A 24335-nucleotide genomic window follows, 5' to 3' on the forward strand; every position below is an offset into this window, starting at 1 on the left:
CACAAACGTTTCGGTTTCTTTAGCCATTCCTGGCCACCAAAAAAAATTCCCGCATAACTCTTTTCATGGCCATCTCGCCGACATGACCACAGTGTGCCGCTTCCAAAGCCCTTTTGCGTAATGATTTTGGTAGCACGATCTTATCGGCTTTGAAAAGCAGAGAGCCGAGGGAATGAAGATCAAGCTTTTGAGATTCATATGCACGTAATTCTGGAGCCCAATTGTTTAATTTTAATGCTGCACAAACATGTTGAACTTCAGCATCAGCTTAAAGCATCAGCTGCATTTTCCTCACTTGCAATTCTCTGAATAGTAAAATCGTAAGGTTGCAACCGCAACGCCCATGCTTCGGCTTTTGATATCGCTCTTTTTCCAATCCGGTGATTGCAGTTGAATATAAACTCGTTCGCCGCTGCGTCTGTCCTAATAATAAAAGTTCTGCCAGTAAGGTAGAATGAGAAGCGCTTTACGCCCCAGACAACAGCTAAAGCTTATCTGTGAGTCTGGGGGTACTTCTGTTTTGTTGTTGTTAGCGCTTTAGAAGCGCACGCCACGATTCTCGGAACTTCTTCGCAGCTGAACTGTACAAGTATCGCTCCGAGTCCTACCGCTGACGCATCCACAAATAACTCCGTGCGATCCGTATTGCTGAAGAATGCCAGCGTTTTGATTCTTTCCAACGACTTGTTCTGCAAGGTTTCAAACTCGTTTTGCTCCTTATCGGTCCAATAAAATCTCTCCGCGCTAGCAAGTGCGCGTAAATGTTTTGTCTCGGTCGCTCGGTGAATCAAAAATCGATCAACAAAAGTAATCAATCCAAGAAAACTCTTTACTTCCGAACAATTAACAGGTGTTCGAAATTTTTTGATAGCGCTTAGCTCTTCCTGCTCGATTTGCCAGCCATTAGGTGTCAAAACAAATCCCATGAACTGGACTGTTTGGCTACTCAATACGCATTTCGCTTCGTTGATTTTAACACCGTGTTCTCTGAGGCGTTCCTGTACCGCGGCCAGATTCACATCGTGCTCTTCCTTGGTCTTACCATACACCAAAATATCGTCCAGGTAATTTCTAACGCCTTTGCATCCTCCCAATATTTTTCGTTGTAATACTTCCTGGAAGATATCTGGTACATTGCACAACCCAAACGGTAACCATACACAGCGAAACATACCGAACTCGGTGAGAAAGTTTGTTAGATGCCGGCTATTTTCGTGAAGTTCGATATGGAAGAAGGCATTTGTTAAGTCTATCGTCAAAAACCACTTACAACCTTCCAATTCCGCGAGGATTTTTTCGAGTGTAGGCATCGCAAAGGGTGTTCTACGAATGAATTGATTTGGCCCACGAAGGTCTATTACTAAACGAAAGTCTTCTTTCCCTTTGGGAATGACTAACATCGACGAACAAAAAGACACGTCCATTTCGTCTTCCACTCGTTCGATAATGTTGAGGGAAACTAACTGTTGTAATCTTTGCTCCACAAGTGGTTTCACTGCTAGTGGTATATTGAAAAAAATGTTGCGGCAAGGAGGCTTTGAAATGTCATATTTGATTTCTACTGGGGGAATGTTGAACTTCGGAAACACATTCTCGCTTGTATCGCAGCAATATCATTTTTGTACATGTGGTCATATGCTCTCGAGCGATCTGTGCTCACAGGAACTTGGAGTCCCAATAAAAGCACACTGTATCGCGTTGCTGTTGGTTTACCAAGGAGGGATCGTGTCTCATTCACGACATAAAATTTCTCTAACAGTACCGGACGATCTTCTGACACGAACAAAAATGCCTCAAAATTTCCCAGTACTGTTATCTCATCCGCTTTTGCGTAGGCCTTAAGAGGCCGCTCGGATCGAGGCTGAATATTGTAGAGTCCATTTCTATATTCATCTCGACTGGTAAGCAATTTGAACGTTTGCTCAGTAAACGTATTCACTTGCGCTCCGGAGTCTATTATAAATTCACATTTCAATCCTGCAACGGTTGCTATGATTACGCTGTTATCCACATTTTCCGTAACAAGAGCAATATCGCACAATACTCTGCTATTCTCATGACAAACAGTTAACTGTAGGAATAAATAACTATTTTTAAGAAATTTTTCGCATACCTCTCAGACCGAACGACCATATTGAAATAGTGACAGGAAAATTACAATTCCAATAAAAGCCCACTTGATTATTTTTGTTTGATTATTTCACTAGTAAGGACATTCGTAAAGGTATCAGATCAGATTTAATAATCCAACAAATAACATTTCTAATTTCCTGTTCAAGATTCCAAGTATGAGAAATCTAAGTAATCATGGCTTGTCACTTACAATTTCCTCGGTAGCACTCTCAACAGATTGAACATCAACCTTCGAATTAATAGCTGCGATATCTGTTGTTCTCATCCCAGATGGATTCTCAACCTTTAATTGACTACCCTCTGCGCGCGATAATGACCGACATGCTCGCTGCAAATGTCCAACTCGGCCGCAACTCAAACAGGTTTTATTTGCAGCACTACAGTTGTACGACTTGTGGAATAGGCTGTTACATCTGAAACAGCGCACAGGTACTTGTCCAGTAACCCCTCTCTACATAGCACCTCCTGAACGATGATCCTGATAATCTTCTCCCCGTCGAGTTTCCTGGGTGTTGTATCTTCCGCGACTGATAGGTCTACCTCTTTCCCGCTGACGAATATTGTCTCCGCTATTCGATCGCCCAACAGTTACGTGAGCGACGATTGCTGACTCCGTGTCACCATGTCTCATATGAAAGAACTTCTCGTTCAGGCGGATTGCCTCGAGCTCCCTAACTTTATCAACGAGATCACTACTTAGTACTTTCAGAGCCGTGGTACGTACTTCATAATTCATTGCGTGCTCTGCTACCGTGCTGACTACTTCCTCGAATTCTTTGTCACCAAACTCACACAGGCGAGCTGTCACTCCCACCCGCATGATGAAAGAAAGGTCGGGTTCCTCTGGCTTCTGCATCATCAGTGCTAGTTTTCGCCTCTGCAGCATTACATCTGACCCTGCTGCATAATACGCTTTCAAGCGATGCATTGCGTTAGAAAATGGATATCGTACCTCATCGGGAGCATCATCCTGTGACGTATTTTTGAAAACGTCCAACAGCGTTTGCCCGGCTTTTACCATAAATATGGTAAACTGTGTTGTTTTGTCCACTACACCCGCGAGTTTCAAACAATCTGTTAGTAAATCCTTCCACGCTTCAAATTCGTGCCGTCCAATTTCATCACCCTCCACTTTCGGTTTACATTCCGGAAGAGTGATCGAGGAAACTGATAATTGGTTGATAGACGACATAAAGCGGGTCATCTCTCGACAAGTTTCCGTTTCTGCATGTTCGGTTCTACGGGTGCTAGATGGTCCCAAATCAACAAAAAAATTTTCACTGTTAACGGAGCTCGGTTCCTGCCTTGGAGTTTTCAAACTGGTTTGCAGTGACTTGATTGTCTCGTTGGCTTTACCTAATTCCTTTTTCAGTTGCGTGTTAATTGATTTAATCTCGGCCAGCTTTTTCAATGCTACGTCCAACTTCATGTTTTTCTTTTTCACTTTGCTGCAATAACATTAAAAAAATGATTTGTTTTTCAATAGCTTGCGTGTCACACGTCGATTTTTTCATTTTTTTTTTTCGACATAAAAACAAATCTTTTTTTTCTAATCTTTTTTTTTATTCTTTTTTATTTCTGCTGAGCATTTTTATTTCGTTATCGCCAATCAATTTTTTTCCATTAAAAACCAATTTTTTTGCCATTTTGACTACAATTTTTTTTCGCCATTTTCCTTCCATGAACGCTATGGTCTTTTTCACTTTTTCCAGTATTTTTTTTGCCATCACACATAACTTAACCATTACATTACCAATCATTTACTTATTGTGCCCACCATGTTTTTCAACTTTATAATCTAGCCCCAAATTTCCATGTAACATTCATTTTCGACTTACCGAGGTGGAGCGTCGGCTGCGCCATTGTCGTGCTTGTCCCGTTTGCCCGTCATTTTCTGCGTCCGTCTTTGTCAAACTTAACTAACTGAATGAAAAAAGGAATCACTCTTTCTCCGCAGTCCTTCTCACCCATTAGTTGTCTGACATGCATCCTCTCATCAAAGGTATACGATCATACTCACACTCATACCGAATTTCTTGTTGCGTATTGCCTACAGACTGTACACTACCAAGATCGTTCTCTTTCGCTCGCATCCGTACTCTCCCAGTTTATTCAAGCCAGACTTGTCTCATTCTCGTTATCACGAAGACATGTAACTCGCGCTTCGAACCGTTCTTTTCAGTGCTCGAATCTTGATTTCCAACAAAATAGGGTTGTGCGGTATTCGTCAGAAATGTTGCCAACACTCGCACTCCTATTAGGATTTGTGAAATTACTCACACAATAACTCTGTCCACTACAAAGCAGAGGTGCCTGGATGACTTCCTCTTCCCGGAGAGGTGAAAGCGGCAGAGTTTGTTCTTACTGTCGAAGGCTGGGAAACTGCCAGAAACGCATCGGCATACAGGCCTATCTGCCTGCTGGACACTGCGGGCACGATGCTTGAGAGGATTATCATCAACATACTGGTGAAGTACACAGAGGGCCAAGTAACCAGTTCGGGTTCCGGAAGGGCAGGCCCACGCTGGATGCTATCCTATCCGTCATAAAGATAGCGGAGGTGGCACTCCAGCGAAAGAGAAGGGGCATACGTGCAATCGTCACGCGTGACGTTATGAATGCGTTCAATAGCGCCAGTGGGGACTCCATAGCGCTTGCGCTCAGGAGAATCCATGCACAGGTGTCGCCCAGAATCGAATACTTATTTACAACACGGTAAGGGTCAAAAATGCATCTCAATTACCGCAGAAGTTCCGCAAGGTTCTATCCTGGGACCGGTGTTGTGGAATGTCATGTACGACGGGGTGTAAAATTGGAGTTGTGATCGTCGGCTTTGACGATCGCGCATCGTATACACAAAATCGAAGAATGGATGCACTCCAGGAAACGGGAGTTAGCGCACCGTAAGACGGAGGTCACGGTTGTGAATAACCACAAATCAGAACAACAGGCGGTGGTTAGAGTTGAAGACTGCACCATTACCTCAAAGCGATCTTTGAAGCTCTCTGGGGTTAGATAAAGAGGCGGATAGCGGCCACAAACAGGACCTTCTAAGGACCAGCTTAGCTCCAGATGATCCTTTATGGCCATGAAGCATAGACACTGAAGGAGATTGATAGGCAAGCTTTGGTGGAACGACTAGCACAAACTATATTTAGCAGGAATCCCGATGAAGGCACGAAATCCGGTCCAAAACGGATCAAACATGCGCAGAATTTGAAAAGACAGGTAACAAAAAGTAGAAAAACGGTTTGAAGTTTGTTAGGAAAATAATTTGAAATATTTGAATAACCGTTGAACAATGGACAGAAATTAATCATTGACAACATTAATGAAGAAATGAAAAGAGACCAGAAATAGATAAACAAGTTCAAAGTTTGAGTTTAAAAACAACTCGAAATTGGATCATGAATAAACCATAAAATCGAATATCATTTTAAACGATTATAAAGCTCAAAACTGTCTGAAATGTAATAAAGGTGATAAAATTGTCAAGTTTTGCTACAAAATCAAAACAAAAATAAATCGTAACTCATATGGCGAAAATCATAAATTACGCAACTCAAATAAAAGACATTTCTCGGACTCCCACCCCCCATAAATAACAAAACGTAACGCCACCACCTACCCGCTTTTAAAAATTACGTAACGCATTAACTATACGAATGTTCTTAAGGTTGTAGTGTGTAGAAATCACTACATGGCCGACTACGAATTTTCACAGGCACAGAAATAGTTTATGCGTTACCAGCAAAAAACACTGTCCTTTGTTTGCATTACCATAACAAGCATGAGGATATGTTTTCACAGGTGACGCAACTATTACCATATCGTATGTATTTGAAAATTCGAAGTCGACCACGTGGTGGCTTCAAGTCGACCATTTTTGGCTTCAACGCACTTCCACCTTAATAAAAATGCCCGTTTTCAAGTACAAACCCTTACCAAAAATTTTTTTACGTAAGGCTGATCTTACCTGCCCCTACCTTATGTAACTGTTCCGCTCGCCTCGCCTTTTGTAAGACCACAATCAACGTTACAAGAGTTTTAAAGAGTATTATGTAAAACAATTAAATTTATGATTAGCTAACAGACCTTCGTAGCTTCGTGAATAAAAATTATTGCTAATTAATGTCGACAAAACTAACATTCTGTACCTCTTATGTTACGATTTGCAACTGACTGGGATCAACATATTGTTTGTAAAAACTATCATGAAATTATGAAATTGGTCCATAAAAGTCTCCATTACTGTTGGTCATTTCGGAAATATTCCTACTTTGTCTTTTTTTTTGTCTTTTGGAGAGCCTAATTCTGCTGGAGCCGGAGGGCTGGGGGTACTAAGCAGGACTCTTCAGATTTGCGTTGTAGCATACCAGACGAAACGGGTAATGTCACCCACTAAAACACTGTTTAGCTGTCATCCCCCACACGGCCCTATTACTATGTAATATGTATGGACGGAAGACAACATATATGCTACATTGACGCAATCTGATTTAAATTTGATCACTTTCTACCATTCTTACCATTGTTATAATCTGAAAATTAAATGTGTTAAAAGGTCAAAGAATGTTATCTTTGACGAATGAATTGTTTGTATTGTCGGCCTTCACAGAGGTGGGTGAGTCAATGTCGACTGAGAAATATATACATCTGTGAAGGTAATTTTTTCGTCCTGTGGGCTGTGATTGCCGCTAAAATTTTATTTGTATGGATTTTTTTACCTTATGTGTAGTCGTTCATACTTTCATTAACGAGTCGTTACGCATTAATTTGCGTTGTTATATCCTGTTAGAATTGGTTCGTATTCTTGCTGTCTCTGATCCTTCATGCATCATGTTTGCTACCCTTTCAAGGATCTTATGTATCAAGATTGTTCTTCATTTGGTCGTTCTAGTGTACTCCTTGTTTTTTTTTGTTCACCTCCTTCTTTTATCCCTCTTTCTTTCTAGTTTGACCTGAAACCGACTCATTATTTTATAGAAAATGAGAAAAGAGAAGAAAGGATATAATAAATATTGGTACACTAAGGTCTCCCCTTACACGGTTTTCAACGCATCTTTTTTACGCGGATTTCGGAACTTATGCGGACTCCAGAATTCACCCGGTTTATTTTTACGCGGATTTAGAACTTATGCGGTTGTTGACGCGCCATTCCCCGTATATAAAAGACTTCAGTGTACATTATTGTCAGCATGAACTCCACCCCGGCATAACTCAAAACTCACCGCTTCGAGAAAACCGCGTTTGAGGATCAGCATTGAAAACCCCATTCATCTCCGTGAAAACCCAAAATTCTAAGACTTCCCACCTCTATTGAACCTGTTCAGGTCTATAACGAGTAAGTTATACGAGTTGCAACCTCACTCAGTGGTTCCTTTTAGGACATTCCAAACTTGAGCCATAAAGGCACATCCACCTACAACTCCTGATTTTTTGTGAATTTTCAAACGGGTCCTTGTGAGATGAAATTTAATAGTATTTTGCATCGTTTGTCATTGAAAAACTCAAAACTACAAAGCCCTAAGCCGCGCCAACACCGAATCCAACCGACGATATGAGCAAGGATTCATTTCTTAGGAAAGGTAGAAGGAAAAAAGAAAGAAAACATAGAAAGAAGAAAAAAAAGAGAGAAAAAAAAAGAAAAAAGAAGAGAAAAAAAGTAAAAAAGAGAAAAACAAAAACAATAAAACGGTGGTTTGGTCCACGTGTGAGATCCATTCTTCAAAACTAGCCTTTGGTAAAATCAAAAGCATATTTTATTTTGTAGAATTCTCCCACATAGGAGATAGCCAAGAGAAGTCATAATAGGAAGAAAAGAAATTTACAGATGACCAACTCTCTTCATCTCCCACTCCCATCCGCCCCCGGGAGTACGCGCCCTATAGGCTAACCACCAAGCCCAGGGCATTTCGGAAATATTCCTACTTAAAAAAAAAAAAAGACTCCAGAGATAAAATAATATGGAACTGATTAATGATTGTTTTTCTACTTGGGTTTATTGAGTATCAGTTTCCTTGTCTTACTTTTGATTCCTTTTCACAGTCAATAATATGGCAAAGGGCCCTCCCAGCTGGTCTCGAGGTACGATGCTAGCCTAACGAGCCAGTTGTGGGTTCGAGTTTCGGCTCGAGTGAGACTGTTAGTGTAGGATCGTAGCGCTACTCCCGGAATTTCGTTGTCTTGTTATGTACCGTGACCGTGCCTAATTCTGCGCGGTTCCTAATTCTGCGCAATTTTTGTTATACTTATGTTTTATTGTATTTTTTGTAACTATGAGCACAATATTTTATTTTTCTTAAATAGAATTATTGATTCTGTGTCAGTGGTCACAATAATATCAAAAATACATGCGAATAAAAGAAAAAAAAATCTGAATTGTCAATACGATCAACGTGGCAAACACCTTTGTTCGTAGTAACGAAAAGACAACGTCAGGAAATAATTTTATTCATTTCCTCTTAAAACGAGCGCAACGATTTAAACAAACATCGTAGTTGGTAATAAAAGTTAGTATTAGTCATGATTTAGGTAAAATGAAATATCAGCTTACGCTAAGTAGCGCATAGTACTGAAAAAGTGCAAAAAAATAATGCGCAGATTTACGCACCAAATTTGTTTTTTGTGTTCCTAACTATGCGCAGTTTCACAGAGATGAATTCTGGCAAAGTTAGGCGGAAGCACATGCAATATGATAAGAACAAAATGCCTGCGAATGTGGACAAGGTAAGAAAAGGCTTTTCTATACGCCGAGCCGCGAGAAAATATGAGATTCTCGAAAGCACACTTCGTGCAAAGATTTCAGCTGGTGTTTAGTTGAACTCTGCGACGCGTTCCGGGAGGCCAAAAGCGTTCACAACGCAAGAGGAAGGCCGGATTGTCGATTGGATTATTCAGATAGCGAGAGCTGGATTTCGGGTGGATTCTCAGAGGCTAAAGACATCTGTGGCACATTACCTTAAATCGATTGGGCGACCTAGTTTCGTTGGAACCCGTCCGCTGGCAGAAATCGTCAATAGTACTCCGGATGGTTGGTCTATTGAGAAAAATGTATCGGTGGCATGAGATTTTTAATGAATATTTAAAAAATGTTCTCCACCCATGGCTACTGCGATACAAGGTAGCTCTTCCCATTTTACTTTTCATAGATGGTCATAAATCGCACGTTTCTCTTTAGACCACTGAGTTTTGCAAGGTGAAAAGTAGCCCGTGAAAAAAAAAGCAGTTAGTACAAGAAAAGCGCCAAAAACAAACATTAACGAAGGCTTCAAATGATGGAAAAACTTCTACAGAAAATGTTTAAAATACTTTCCTTTTAAATAAACAATTTTGTTAAAACAATCAATGTTATTTTTTGGCTGCGCAGAATTAGGAACAAAACTGCGCAGAATTAGGAACATGCTCAAGCAAGTGCGCAGAATTAGGCACCAAACATAAATGCAAAATTTTCTTCTCATACTGTTGTTTTTGGCTGTACATGTGTCTAACTTTTTTTTCCTGTATTTTCGAAAGTCATACAACATGTGGGACCTATTATTTGTTTGAATGTAAAAAAACTGCGAACTAGGGTTCAACTTTCGAAATTGTCTTAACTGCGCAGAATATGGCACCTTCACGGTACACTAAACAAATCGCCGCGAAATTTATGTATAATTAACAGAAAGTCTAGAAGTTACTATCATGTAATAGAATATTCATCAGTATTATACTTCAATGTTTGAATGTAACAATAGAAACACTTTGGCATTATTATATGAAATTTATTTTCGCATTTTAAAAATAATACAAATAACATAGGTTAGGAATATTCACCCTTTTCATGTGTTCGTTCGAACCAACTTCGTACGAAATTATTGTAAGCTCTTATATCTGGTTGTTCAAATAAATTCGGATTAATCAAAAATAGGAATTTTCAAGGTTGTTTAACTCGAAACACGCGTACGAAAGTTGGATACGGTCGTAAACAAAAATAAGGGTGGTTGACTATAATATATAGAGTCAAGGAATATTTCAGCAATACTTTCATGTTGGTCTAAAGTAACGGTATGTAACATGAATCGAAAGGGTCATCACTGCAACTGGTGAACGACGCTCTATACGTTTGATGAACAACTGTTTTGTCAGAAAATATAAATTCATGTTGCGAGGTACCTTTCTTGATAGATGATAATCGCAACACATACTTCGCTATGATTAAGTACACCTTAAAATAAAGGAGTGAACTTATTATCGTGTTTATCAAACAACACAAACCACTTACATTGCCGCTATCAGTATTTTTTGCTTAGTTATCAAACCGGTCAATCTTTAACTATCTTCCTCCCTGTTCATAGATATTTGATGAACTGCTTCGACCAGTTCGCTGTTTTGTTGCATGATCTTCTTGATTTCACGATGATAGTTGAACAAAGTCTGAAACATAAAACAAACATTGTTAGCGAGCGAAAGCGGAAGTTGCCAAAGAAAGTCAGTATATCGCACCCTCAAATAGCATTGCATTTCCTTAGATTTCTTCATGCACTCGATGTTCTGCTCGTTCACAGTGGTTTCGTTGGCAATCTTGGATACCTCCCCATCGTTCTTGATATCCTCCTTCAAATCTTCTTTGATCTGGACCAACCGGTCACGAATATCGTAGAGCGTTTCCTCGTGCGATCTGACATCCTTGTGAAGAAACTGTATCTGTAGATAGATAGTTTGGGCTTTTTTATACCAGTCCGCCAAATGTTCAGCCTCGGTTTCGACGGCGGGGCGCACGTCATCGTTCAGCAATGTCTTCACTCGCTTTCCGGTTTCGGTAATTTTGATTTTCTCCAGTGCATGGAACTGCTCGTCATTGTACGTTAGGGATCGCGTGGCACGATCGCGCAGCAAATGCTGCCAGGAGTCGCGTAAGCGGTCCACCAGATATTTTGCCTTTTCAATCACGCGGTGTTTATTTGGACCGCGCACCTCTCGGCATGCCGTAGTCCACTGACGGCTGAGCGATTCCTCCGAAACAAAGCGAGTAAAAAGTTGCTGGACTGGATCCGATACGCGCTGAAAATCTGCTTTCAGTACATTTAATTCCGTGCTGATTGTAGTTGCTTTATCCTGATAGGACTCATTCTGAGTGACGATTGAGAAATGTTACAAATTAAGATACGAGATTAGAATTCTATTTTCAGTCAAAAAAATAGTATGAACCCCAATTAACAAACTTACGTTCAACACCGCGATTTCCATCAAATCGGTCATTTCCCAAATGGAATTACCAATATCCTCATGATGTTTTACCCGTCTGCGAAAGAAAGTTTAGGCGTCAAGCGTCATTCAACTACGTCCAGTGTGAGAGCGATACTTACTCCTGCAGTTTAACCAGTAGATTTTTCAGCAGCCCTGCAAACTGTTCCACGGCCTTGTTCATGAGTGTGTCCAAACTGGAAAAGGTTTCTATGCGACGCTTACACTCGTGACCCACACTGCAGGCGACCTTTGCCAGACTAGCATCGTTCTCCACAGACACTCCGCTGGGAAACGATGGAAACTTAGGCAGCTCAAGCTCAGCTGGAAGTGTCACGTTGTTATTTTCAATATTAAATAGCATCAGAGGAGTTTCAACCTCATTGTCCGGATAACCGCGAGCTGTAAGAAACGAAACATTGTACCGTTTATTCATGATATGTTTTCATTCCATCAGCACTAATCTTACCAGTACTATTTGTACCCACACGAAGTTCATGCAACTCGGTGTCCATCAGCAGCCGCTGGGCACTATGGGGTACCTCGGTTTGAACGAAAATGTGCTCTTTTAAGTTAAAGCAGGTTTCGTCTGGATCCATATAGACCTCAATGGAAGTAGCTCTATTAACGTAGAAAATGTGAATGCGCTTTTTGTTCAAAATATGCTGGACTTCGTAGAAAAAGCGATCAAAAGACCACATCCTTTTTTGATTTTCTTCCAAGAGTCCAGCCAAGAGCGGCGTTACTAGATACTTTAATCCAGCCTTCAGTTGACAGTGGGGAGGTAGCTGACGAGACCATTCGATTGGCCCATTTTCGCTAGTTTGAGTACCAGATATAACACCAGGTGCTTTCTTGGTGGTTATGTGGTGCATCGTTTCCTTATTTTTGCGTCCCCCATAGGGACGGAAGGGAAGATTACCGGTAGCCACGTGATACAGTGTTACTCCGATAGACCACAAATCAACATTAGCGGTGAAACTTCGGTTAATCGATTTCCGAAGCACGGCTCTCTCATACATATCTGGGTGAAGGTACTCTTCCGTGCCGTATAGCGACACAAACTGCTGATTCTCCTCTAGCTCTCGGGCAGCTCCAAAGTCCGTCAGCTTGTATATTGTCTGACCATCTTCCGAGATGTACTTCATTATGTTTCCAGGCTTTAAATCTCGATGAACTAGATTATTATCTCGCAAATGTTTCATACCTGCCGAAAGATGTTCCAGCACTAACAGGAACTCGCGCTGTGGTAATCCATATGTATTCTCCGGGTCGTCCAGTATGTTAAACAAACTTCCACCAGTACAGAGCTCCATAACGATCACCTTACCCCGCCCTTCTTGATCATCCTCAATATCCAACAGCTTAACAATATTGTTATGTTTGACCTTCCGGAGCACCTCGAACTCCCTCATCTGTACGTCGTGAGGTCTCATATGGCTGAGCTGGTTGAAGGTTTTCACGGCAACTGGTTCCCCATTGTGTTTATTCACACCTTGGAATACCGCACCAGTTGCTCCTTTGCCTAGGACGCTTGTCGTACACCAAACATAGTTGGTGGATCCTCTTAGAAAGGAATTCATTATGACGAAATAACGGGAATGTTTTTTCTCCTGCTGCGTTGCAAAAATATTTCGTGAGCGAATTTCAACGGATAGCACTTCGAACTAATATTTTCACCTTTGATTAACAAAACACTTGTTAAAGCCAGTATTCAGACCAAACTGATAAAAACTATGTTTTGATCATTTTCGCCATCAGCAAAAAGTAAAATTTCAGGAACTTTACCTGGCTCCGAATGAAAACATATTGACAGAGCTGCCAGAAGTTGTAATAAATTACCTAAAACCTATTACCTGAACGACCTGAACAGCCTAAACAAACACGCGAAAGTTGAAAAGTCTATTAATTTTTGTTAGCACAAAAAAAAAAACAAGCGAAAAATGAATTATCTTTCAATGAGTTTTGATTATAATAAAGGCCTAATTGGATAGCAATACTAAACAGTTAGCAAACCCAAACCAGCAATTTAGATAAAAATCTACATATCTGGCATGCATGCTTGTTATCACTTGCTTTGAGCCGGGGGAAAAGACAGCTCGTAGTTCTGCGAAATTGTATAGTGAACACATATGATTTGTGCGAAATCAGCAAAAAATATAACGATGATAAAAATTAAGCAAAATTGTCATTCACACTAAAAATTTTATGCTGGGTCTCGGTAATTGTTTGCCGAGTACGGCACCACTGAATGCTCGGTTAAAAAAAAATGACATGAAATCTCGGATTTCGAATATTTTGTGCCCAAATTTCAGTTTTGTGAACCGAGATTTACGAAAAATGTGACACTATGTTTCAGAATTAGAAAAAATCACGAAAAACATCTATCTAAATTTAAAATAGTATTAGAGTTAATCTAAATATATGTCAACATTGAGTCGGCCATACACAACCAACAATTTGGTTTTGTTTCCAATAGCAGCTTAATAAGCTGTAAATCAACCAAATTTTTTGCATACGTATTTGAATTCCCAAAAAAAAATAAAAAATAACCTTAAAAGTTGCTGTACTTGGGTTGTTTAGCTATATCAGTTTTTTTATATAATCTGTTTTTTGTGGTTACCATGTTTTCACAACGTTTTTTTGTGGTTGAATCTGTCGCCGACAATAATTTTTGTCATGAAAAACAATGGGAAAAATGCCTGAAAAAATGCTGTTAAGATATATATCAACTCCCTTTTAAATGGTAAAAATGACAAAAACAATGTTTTTTATTGTTCTAGACAATTAAAATTTAATGAAGAATTGATGTATTTACAATGAAAAACATAGTTAAATTATGGTATAACGATTGGGTTGTTTAGCTATTCACGGATTTCTGATTTTTATAAATCAGCTTCAAGAGTTTAATTTTCTAAGCAAAAAATGATTTTCAAATTTTTAAATTTTTCAATTTTTAAGTCATGCCGTTTTACCCCATTTGGTGCACTTTGCTTATACATGAAGTCTAAGCTCCTGAATTGCCCTACAAATCGCTATATTCAGACATTTTTTTTTCTAACGATTTTGAGAAAAATATAGAAAGACCCTGAAAATTGACAATTTTAAAAAGGAAAATTCATTTTTTTGTCATGTTGCTTCTTTGTCATATATTGTGACCGTGCGTTAATAAGCGCTTCTATTGTAGAGTAATAACACTTTTTTTTAAATTCATCAAGTCTAGCAGGAGTTATTGCACTTTTTGTGGTTTGGATGTTTTTGGACATATCTTTAAGAGCCCCACTTAACCTTTTCCCACTTAACCTCAATGAAAAATAAAATTTTGTAGAATTTCCTGCATTGAATAGCCAAACAAACGCTGGAAATTTCAGCCCAATCAAAGAACACCAAAACAAAGTCCTTCAAAAAGGTGGTGCGCCTCTCGCGAACTGGCTCATATTAAAAAAAAACCTAAATTAATCAATCAAACAAATAGTTATCGGTTTCCGTTATACTCTACTAAAGTTTTTGGAAATAAATATTGAAATTCAGTCCGCAAATATATATTTCGACTGTGACGTACAGTCTTCCTCAGTGCTTATGTGGACTGGTAAATTAATCCACCTAGCGGTCAGACCCAGCCTTTCTCATTCAAACTTATTATATGTAAAAATAGATTTACATAAACGCTTCAATCCAATAAAGGCCTTTTCACTCTTAAGGTTCTAAATAATTGATGTTGTAATCTATATATATAAAAATGCAGTCCGGTCTGTCTGTCTGATTCATATAGACTCGAAAACTACCGAACCGATCGACGGGAAAATTTGTATGTAGGGGTTTTTGGTGCCGATAAAGGTTCCTATGATAGTATTCTTCTGGAAAATGAAACACAAATGAAACACAAATTTCTGCACATCTCGAGAACTAATCAACTAAATCGAACCAAATTTGGCAGGTAAATGTTTTTAGTGGTAAAAATATGTCCATAATGTTTTGACACCCCTCCTTCTTTTGGATGGAAGGGGTGCCATACAAATGAAACACAGATTTCTGCACATCCTGAGAACTAACCAACTGAATGGAACCGTATTTGGCAGGTGAATATTTTTAGAGGTACCAAATATGTGCATAATGGTTTGACATCCCTCCCTTTTCTATGACGGAGGGGTCCCATACAAATGAAACACAAAATTTCACACAGCTCAAGAACCAATCAAGAAAATACAATCAAATTTGGTATGAGAATGTTTTTAGAGGTAACAGATATGTCCATAATGGTTCGACACCCCTCTCTCTTCTGGAAGCACATGTTTCTGTACAAATTTCTGCACAAATTTCTGCACATCTCGCGAACTAATCAACTAAATGAAACCATATTTGGTAGTTGGAAGTTTTTAGTGGTAACAAATATGTTCCATTATCAACCTCAGACAACATTTTGGATTGTAAGATGGCAACATCCGGTTTCTGGAAAACAGCCAAAAATGGCCGATTTCCACCCAATATAATATTTATCCGGATCTAGAATGATACACAGGAGCTCAAATCGACCACAGATACCATTTTGAATTCCAAGATGACGACTTCCGGTTTCTGAAAAACAGCTGAAAATGGCCGATTTCCGCCTAACATAGGTATCTCTGCAACTAGAATGATACACAGCAGCTGAAATCGACCACAGACCCCATTTTGGATTCTTGGTTGGCGACTTCCGGTTCCTGGGAAACAGCCGAAAATGATCGAATAACTCCCAATATGGGTCTTTCTTCAACCAGAATGACGCTCAGGGGCCAGAAGTTATCTTAAATACCATTTTGAAATCCAATACGGCGACTTCCGGTTTGTGAAAACAACCTAAAATAACCAATCAGGCACTATTTTGAATTGCTTAATAGCAACTTCTAGGAAACAGTCGAAAATGACCGAATATCGAATATCGAGATGATGCATAGAAACCAAACATTGGTCAATGTTGGACACCATTTTGAATTCAAAGTCGACCACTTTTAGTTTCTGGAAAACAACCAAAATAACTAAATACCTCCCAAAATGGGTATTTCCGATGTCATATTGATGCCAAATCTGCTGAAAATGACCGAATACCACCCAATACGGCTATATTCAGAATTAAGGCGATGTACAGAAGCCAAAAGCCGGGGATGTTGTCATTTCGATAAAACCAATTATTTCAAACGATTTGTTGTTTGACTTTGATCATATCTTATGGCCGATTCGTCGTGCATTAGCAGACTTTAAACACATCGCAAGGAATCAATGTATTTGGAACGTTCAAATAGTATGACACCACATTTAAATTATGTTGAGGCCACATATATCGATCAAAGCGAGTATAATTTCAAACAGTCTTTGAATTTCTTTTCTTTCCATAACTTTTGAGCCACATATCTAATTGTTATGAAGTTTGTTATTTGTAAGTTTGAAAGGCTCGTTCGTATGATACTAGTTATGTTCAAATAAGTCATGTAATCTTTGCGATAATAGACTTCCGTTGTTGTATTACCAATTTAATACATAACGGTTGCTTAAGTTTGATTGTAATCAAATGAAATGGGAACGTATAGGCGCGGACAGACGTCCAAGCTGAGTTCCAAACTCGTGTAAAGTTTTTTGTAGTAGCAATCCGTAACCAGATAGCGCTACCAGTACCGCCAGCCTCGTGCACTAGCGAAAAAAAATGTATTGCAGCGATAAGGTCACCAGGCGGCGCTAGTGTACAAGTGATTTATAGCGCATTTTACTTCGAAAATTTATACGTAAATTTTGATCAATGTTGTTCTTGCTTGGACGTCTGTCTGTGGTATAGGGCACACAAACTTTGAAACCACGTGTTCAATCATACTTCATCAGTTGACGCTTAACTAGTCCGCTCATCTGATAGTAATATTGATCAGTTCGGTTGTGTAGTTTCTGAGATAATGAAGTTTCGTGATTTTCACATTTCGGTACATTACAGACGAAGTGTCAGTTCGATTATAGTAAAATTCAATAGGGTGTTATGAGGCAGCTAGACTTTTTATTTGACACTAATTTTGTGGAAATAGGGTCAGCCATCTCTGAGAAAATTGAGTGAGTCCAAGTAGTCTTCGGAATATGTTCCCTTTCATAGCTGGATTTCACATTTTTAAACTTAACAGTCAAAGTAATAGTCCGATTGCAAAACAAATCAATAGGGTCTTATGAGGCAACTAGACCTTCCATTTGACACTGATTTTATGAAAATCGGTCCAGCCATCTCTGAGAAACATGAGTGAGACTAAACAGTCTTCAGAACACGTTTCTTTTCATAACTTTTGAACCACAAGTTCAATCTTTATAAAATTCAAAAGTTAAGGTTTTTTCAGGTAGCCCGTTCATTTGAAACCAATTTTGTTCAAATCGGTTGTGTATATTTAGAGATAATGATGTTTCGTGATTTTTACATTTTGATACATAACCTCAAAACAAAAATCCGATTACAATAAAATTGAATAGGGTCTCATGGAACAACAAGACCTTTCATTTGCAATTAATTGAAATGAAAATCGGTCCAGCCATCTCTGAGAAAAGTGAGTGAGAATAAAAATCTGCATATACACACACACACACACACACACACACACACACACACACATACACACACACACACACACACACACACACGTACAGAAAATGCTCAGCTCGTCGAGCTGAGTCGACTGATATATGCCATTCGGCCCTTTGGAGCACTTTTAAGCCTGTATTACACTCTTTGACCAATGGTCAAATATTTGACCTTCTGACATAATGATCAAATTTATTTGACATCATGGTTGTTGTTTGCCCGTGTTTGCCCCATGTAAAAATTGGAGAGTGACAAATAATTATCTTTGACCAAATTTTTATCTGTCAAAAAGTGACAAATATTTGATGCTTGGTCAAAGAGTGTACTGCAGGCTTTATATATTCGTTTTTGCAAGTGATTGCTATACCTTTCTAGGAGAAAGGCAAAAATGTAAATTGCTTACTTACAGTAGTAAAAACTCAAAGCTTAGGTATGTCTCTGATAGCGTGTACATTTTGTTTTGCTCTTCATTTCACTGATCGACGCAGGTCACTGTCAAATCTGAAGCAACCAAAAGGTAATTCTTAGGTGTCATTCACAAAGGACGTTCTTCAAATAGGGTGTGATAATTGATCGCTATTTGTAAAGTAAAAATGGAAACCTGCAACCAAAAATGATGATTTTTGGCATAATTTTGAACACTGGAAATTTTGGGACGTCATCTGTGATTGACACCTTACGTCTCTTATTTTCTCGTCGTGGCTTTCTTCTTGCCTTTCGACCATCGTGACAGCGGTGGCTATTTATCGTTTCATTCAGCTATTGTTTTGCTATTTATTGGGTTAAACCCGTGTTAATTTACGTTTAATAACAGTTGGTGATGTGCTGAAGGTAAAGTGTGAAATCCGAAGCTGCTCAGTGAGCTTTTGTCGTGTTTGCTTTGTTACGTCAACATTAAACACGCAAACAGAAGCCAACCAACAACGGGGGCGTAGTCTCCAGCAGACGCAAAGCACAGACCAACATGGACCATCATATTTCAGACTTCCACCGAAGTTCAAACTCGCTAGATTCAGACTCCAAATCCAGTTCGCTCAACTCGAAACACGGCATGGACACAATCGTAAGTAATGATTTTGTAAAATAAAGTCTGATTTTAATTCAATTTCAATTTTGAAAGGTGGCTAACGAATCGCCGTTTACCTACTTGTCGGGAGAGAACATGCAGGATATTAAAACCGATGTCTCGTACATCTGTCCCTACAGTGGACCCGTTGTCGGAACATTAACAATTACAAACTATAGATTGCACTTTCGGTCGCAGCCCGCTAGCGATAAGGATCCGGTTGTAATTGTAGACTGCTCATTGGGAGCGGTGAGCCGAATAGAGAAGGTCGGCGGAGCGAGCTCAAGGGGTGAGAACTCGTATGGGATCGACATTTTCTGCAAAGATATGCGCAATCTTCGATTCGCCCACAAGCAGGAAAATCATTCCAGACGGACGGTTTTTGAAAAATTGCAGCTGTACGCATTTCCGCTGGCCAATAATGGGCAACTGTTTGCATTCAACTATAAGGAAAAGTTTCCCGAGGACGGTTGGAATGTGTACGAACCAGTGGCGGAACTTCGCCGGATGGGTGTGAACAGTGCTAATAATGATACTTGGCGGATTACAAGAATCAACGAGAAGTATGAAATTTGCGATAGCTATCCTTCTGTTTGGGCCGTTCCGAAATCGGCTAAGGATGACATACTGAAGCAAGTTGCTAACTTTAGATCTCGATATCGTCTTCCCGTGCTGTGCTGGATTCATCCGAAATCGTTGGCGACGATTACACGCTGCTCGCAACCTTTGGTTGGGGTGAGCGGTAAACGGAATGATGCCGATGAAACTTACATCAATTATATAATGGAAGCGAACGCCCAATCGGATAAGTTGTCCATTTTCGATGCTAGACCCAATGCCAATGCAATTGCAAATAAAGCGAAAGGTGGCGGCTACGAATCCGAAGATGCGTACAAAAATGTCGAGTTGACGTTTCTTGACATTCACAACATCCATGTTATGCGTGAAAGTTTACGAAAATTGAAGGAAATTTGTTTTCCTGCTAGCGATGATCAGAAATGGCTGTCGGCGGTAGACAGCACACTTTGGTTGAAGCATATAAAGTGTATTTTGGCCGGAGCGGTTCGAATCGTTGATAGAGTAAAGTTTCATAAGGATTATTTTACGAATCTAAATTTAATGGGAATTATTTGATCTGTTTCAGATAGAGAACATGCGCATGTCGGTGGTTGTGCACTGCTCGGACGGATGGGACCGCACCTCCCAATTGACTGCCTTAGCTATGCTTCTGCTGGATCCTTACTATAGGACTTTAAAAGGTTTTGAAGTATTAATTGAAAAGGAATGGCTTAGTTTTGGTCATAAATTCGAACAGGTAATCATAGTTGGAATCAAATTTTGATGTGCTTCAATTTAGCATTTCATTTTACTTGGTTGCAGAGAATTGGCCATGGTGATAATCACCACTCGGATGCCGATCGGTCCCCGGTGTTCTTACAGTTTATTGACTGTGTGTGGCAGATAACGAAACAATTCCCACACGCATTGGAATTCAACGAATATTTTCTCATAACCGTTCTGGATCATCTGTACTCGTGCCGCTTTGGAACTTTTCTATATAACACGGAACGAGAACGGGTACAAAATGGTAATTTCATACAAAACTTATTTTGTTCATGTCATTGATACATGGTCTTTATGATATAGATTTAAAAACTCGCACCGTCTCGTTGTGGTCTTTCATAAATTCCTCCCATGAGCAGTATCGCAACCCACTGTACGGCGGCCGTAATACGGCAATCCAGCCGGTGCTGAAACCGGTGGTCAGTATGCGACACATTCGTCTCTGGAAAGGGCTGTACTGTCGGTGGAATCCGAGCATGCGACAGCAGGATCCTATTTATCAGCGAACCCGGGAACTGTTAGCCATGCAGGATCAGCTGCTCAAACAGGTGGAAGACTGTCGGCAGGAGAAAAACCAAAGGACGCATACACAAAATAGACTAACTTCGCCGCTGCATTAGGGCTGTTGAGTGTGCATTTCGAATATTGTTAGCGTGCAGGTGAGAGTTCAGTATACATCAGTTGGAAAGTACTATTTTGCACCGCGAATAAAATGAAGTGATTAGTAAACAAAAGTTTATAATGGCTCAGTATGTTCACCTCTTTTTTATGTTTTGTTTAAGCTAACTTAGAATACTAATCTGATTTTCGGTTTGAATAGAGCCATAATGCAGAAAAGATATATTCGTTTAAGACGTGATTAATGTCTATACTTCAACTAACGCTACTGTATGTCACTGCATGCAAGTAATTACATTATTATTTTTAGAAGAAAGTTGTGCCTGAGACACAACCGAATTTTTGACGAAAGGCTGACTGTTGGCTAGATACCATGATAATTGTCTTTGTTACTTTAGAAGCATAAAGTTGTGCACCAAATAGCTACTAGCGAAAGAATCGTTTGGTGCTTTGCATAGCAAATCATAGTTTGCTGGTTTTGGTTCCTGGGCAGAGCGGATTCTATTTTCAAAAATTGATTCGTCCTGAAAGATGGTTTATTTTTTGTAATGTGGATGGTGAAGTATTTATATATTACAATGCGACACCACTGCGAGCACTCCTTCATAATAAAAGTCATGAAATGTTAAAGTAAGATGACTCCAGGTTTTGTACAGCTATTAATTACATTTTCTTTATTAAAATATCAAATCGACGATTTCTTGGTGAAAGCTGATGAGCTCTTTTTGTTAAATTGTTAAATTCAGCCTATGCTGCTGTCTGCTACCAGTGCATGGTAATGCAAAGTAAAACATAGATTAATGGTGTAACATTGTATGGTCTTTGCTGGGAGTGTTAAAAATGGTTTATTTTTTCCCGAATTCATAATGACGTGATGACAAACAATGTCTTGTTATTGGCATCAATAACAAAAATACGAATCGATTGGTGCATAATTCTCGATAATGAAGTCATTTTTCGACTACAGAGCTGCTTAAATTCACATTTTTCATTAAAACCCCGCAGAAAGAAGATATAAATCATCCAAATCACACAAAAGAGCAGATGTCATTTCTTAGAGTTTATTTAAATTTTTTACTGAGCTTGCTAAGTAGTTATTGACGGTTTTGTTTCATTTATATGTCGGCTATAAGTATGACCTCTGCATTCAAACAACGCATGAAACACCTGATTTTAGTCATACCAAGCTTAAGTACTGCTAGATTTAAGTCCAAATATGTATTATCTCAGCCTATCGGTAATTCTATACTATATTTATCTTCGAACAAAAGTACATAATAAAACAATAGAATGTTTCTCATCAGTGTCGCTCTTTTTCTTTCGAAACAAATTCTGGTGGGCTTTTTTCCGGGAAGGTAAGATAAGATAGAAAATATCGGAAGGAAAAATTTTCTCTGCCATTGAACAAAATATCGCAGCTACAGTTCGCAGACAATATTGCTTTTGGCAAATTTTCTTCGAGCAATGGAGGTAATTTGATACTTTATTTGGCACAAACTGGTTCTGGTGGAAATGAGTTCAGCATTTTTGCGTCTCGAAAAAAAATTGAACCAAAGAAAGTAATAGGTATTAAGATTCGCTGATAAATTTGTTCTGAAGTTTTCGATTTGGTAAGAAATTTGCAACTGTGGCCGGAAAACCAAGATTCTCGTCACAAAAAAGACAATTTGGCTTGAAAATGTACACGGTGCGCACATACGAGTGCGTAGAACAAAAACCTAGATTTCATCAACTTAGATCACCTAGCAGTATAATACAATGTTACAATTTTAAAATTAGATTCTGCAGCTTTTTTTTTAAATCATTCGGTTAAGCAAAATCATCAGATATGCTTCTAATAATGTTGGAAGCCACGGTGATCCTTAAGATCTCTGGACTGCGTAACTCAACTCATTCAAAGGGGTATTTTCTCTAGGCATTTGCGTTTTGTGTCTTTTCGATCACTTCAGTCAGTAAATTTCTTTGTGTGGACGACCTGAATGCCGATCAATTCGATAATTTTATGTTAAAGCTCAACCAATGTTGATTGACAGTAATAAAACGAGTTTTGTCGTTTTTCGAAGCTATGCATTTTTGTTTAAACTGGCTTTTGAACCGACTCAGCTGACATCCTAAAACAAAGGAAACTACTGCAAGAACAAAGCTAGCAAAGCTTCAGAGACCGGCGTGTATTGCCATAACTGAAGCAATGCGCAGCACTCCATCAAAAGCGTTGGATGCAATTCTTCACCTGCTGCCCCTGCATGAATTTGTGCAGTTAGAAGCGGAAAGGAGCGCCTTGCGGCTCAAACGTCTTAAAGAGGTCTTACCTGGTGATCTTGTTGGTCATCTGAGTATTTTGCAACAATTCAAAAGAGGGTCTTTGTTGAGTATGTGCGGAGACTGGATGAAACCTTTGGACAACTACGACATTCCCTACAAGGTGCGTGAAACATCGCGCTCCAACTGGGAGTGCGGAGTTAATATGGTCCGTAAGCGGTCAACGGTATTCTTCACGGACGGCTCAAAAATCGGTTCGAAAACTGGTGCGGGAATCTTCGGTTCTGGTGTACAGATATCAGTGGCAATGGGCAACTGGCCTACTGTATTCCAAGCGGAGATTTACGCTATAATCGAATGTGTCAACGTTTGCCTAAAGAGAAACTACAAACATGCGAATATTTGCATTTTCTCTGATAGTCAAGCGGCACTAAAGGCTCTTTGTGCTCACAAGTGTACGTCAAAAATCGTGTGGGAGTGCGTTCTCTCACTGCGGAGGCTGTGTCGTATGAACTCTGTCATTTTGTACTGGGTTCCCGGGCACTGCGGCATAGACGGTAATGAAAAAGCAGACGAACTGGCCAAACAGGGCTCAAACTCGCAATTTGTTGGTCCGGAACCCTTCCCGGTCCCCCTTCCGGAAAAGCTCCTAGAGTTCAACAAGTGGGCTCTCTGTACTTACACAGGACTAATAACTGGGCACTGCCCGAGTAAGTATCACTTGAAGAACATTGGTCGAGTTCAGGATGACACTTGTCGCCTCTGTAATATGGAGAGCGAAACCTCGGAACATCTGCTATGCAGCTGCGGTGCATTATACATGAGCTGAATCAAATTTCTTAGCAAGGGCTGCTTGCAATCGAGTGAGATTTGGTCTGCTAATCCTGGTAAAGTAGTTGACTTTATAAACATTCTACCTGACTGGGAGCGTGCCGAGGCAACCGGCCATTCACTCGATCAACAGTGGGTGTCTGGTTTTCTACATGGTACGTATAGTAATTGGGATATACTACAAAAGTTCTAATTAATGGACGCGGTAGTCAAGTTCCACTACAAAAAAGACATCTTAGAGATCGAGTGTTTATTGGAGGACATTCGAGGTTTTTT

General features: G+C 39.6%; 3 protein-coding genes across 6 annotated transcripts; 2 read left to right on the forward strand and 1 right to left on the reverse strand.

Annotated features, from left to right (window-relative positions):
• Positions 1-9875: 9875 nt before the first annotated feature.
• Positions 9876-13172, reverse strand: LOC129727371 (serine/threonine-protein kinase TBK1). Of its 4 annotated transcripts, none has more exons than XM_055685172.1 (7): positions 13039-13172; positions 11828-12971; positions 11481-11760; positions 11341-11416; positions 10618-11244; positions 10397-10548; positions 9876-10339 (listed from the first exon to the last, which is right to left on the reverse strand). In XM_055685172.1, the coding sequence occupies exons 2-6, from the start codon at positions 12939-12941 to the stop codon at positions 10444-10446; spliced, it is 2202 nt and encodes a 733-aa protein (XP_055541147.1). In that variant the 5' UTR covers positions 12942-12971; positions 13039-13172; the 3' UTR covers positions 9876-10339; positions 10397-10443. The 4 variants fall into 4 exon arrangements, 3 of the variants coding, with proteins under 3 accessions (XP_055541147.1, XP_055541146.1, XP_055541145.1); XM_055685171.1 differs by having other exon boundaries at positions 11828-12974; XR_008728521.1 differs by having other exon boundaries at positions 10390-10548; positions 11828-13172.
• Positions 13173-18621: 5449 nt separating this feature from the next.
• LOC129727234 (myotubularin-related protein 2) lies at positions 18622-22272 on the forward strand. The gene is made up of 5 exons (XM_055684835.1): positions 18622-19004; positions 19062-20087; positions 20152-20322; positions 20388-20595; positions 20655-22272. The coding sequence occupies exons 1-5, from the start codon at positions 18906-18908 to the stop codon at positions 20969-20971; spliced, it is 1821 nt and encodes a 606-aa protein (XP_055540810.1). The 5' UTR covers positions 18622-18905; the 3' UTR covers positions 20972-22272.
• An 885-nt stretch (positions 22273-23157) lies between these two features.
• On the forward strand, positions 23158-24057 carry LOC129728335 (uncharacterized). The gene has a single exon (XM_055686772.1). It carries the CDS (start codon positions 23158-23160, stop codon positions 24055-24057), a length of 900 nt encoding a protein of 299 aa, XP_055542747.1.
• The last annotated feature ends 278 nt before the right edge of the window (positions 24058-24335 follow it).

Source organism: Wyeomyia smithii, chromosome 3 (assembly GCF_029784165.1).
Source record: "Wyeomyia smithii strain HCP4-BCI-WySm-NY-G18 chromosome 3, ASM2978416v1, whole genome shotgun sequence".
Lineage (NCBI taxonomy): Eukaryota > Metazoa > Arthropoda > Insecta > Diptera > Culicidae > Wyeomyia > Wyeomyia smithii.

What these genes read in the sequence shown, in the direction of transcription:
- LOC129727371 (XM_055685172.1), bottom strand. Translation starts at nt 12,941, where the DNA reads ATGAATTCCTTTCTAAGAGGATCCACCAACTATGTTTGGTGTACGACA. An exon ending in CTACTGGTTAAACTGCAGGA is followed by an intron (nt 11,417 to 11,480) that starts GTAAGTATCGCT and finishes TTTCTTTCGCAG; the next exon opens with ACGGGTAAAACATCATGAGG. An exon ending in TGGAAATCGCGGTGTTGAAC is followed by an intron (nt 11,245 to 11,340) that starts GTAAGTTTGTTA and finishes ATCGTCACTCAG; the next exon opens with AATGAGTCCTATCAGGATAA.
- LOC129727234 (XM_055684835.1), top strand. Translation starts at nt 18,906, where the DNA reads ATGGACCATCATATTTCAGACTTCCACCGAAGTTCAAACTCGCTAGAT. An exon ending in AACACGGCATGGACACAATC is followed by an intron (nt 19,005 to 19,061) that starts GTAAGTAATGAT and finishes CAATTTTGAAAG; the next exon opens with GTGGCTAACGAATCGCCGTT. An exon ending in TTGGTCATAAATTCGAACAG is followed by an intron (nt 20,323 to 20,387) that starts GTAATCATAGTT and finishes ACTTGGTTGCAG; the next exon opens with AGAATTGGCCATGGTGATAA.
- LOC129728335 (XM_055686772.1), top strand. Translation starts at nt 23,158, where the DNA reads ATGCGCAGCACTCCATCAAAAGCGTTGGATGCAATTCTTCACCTGCTG.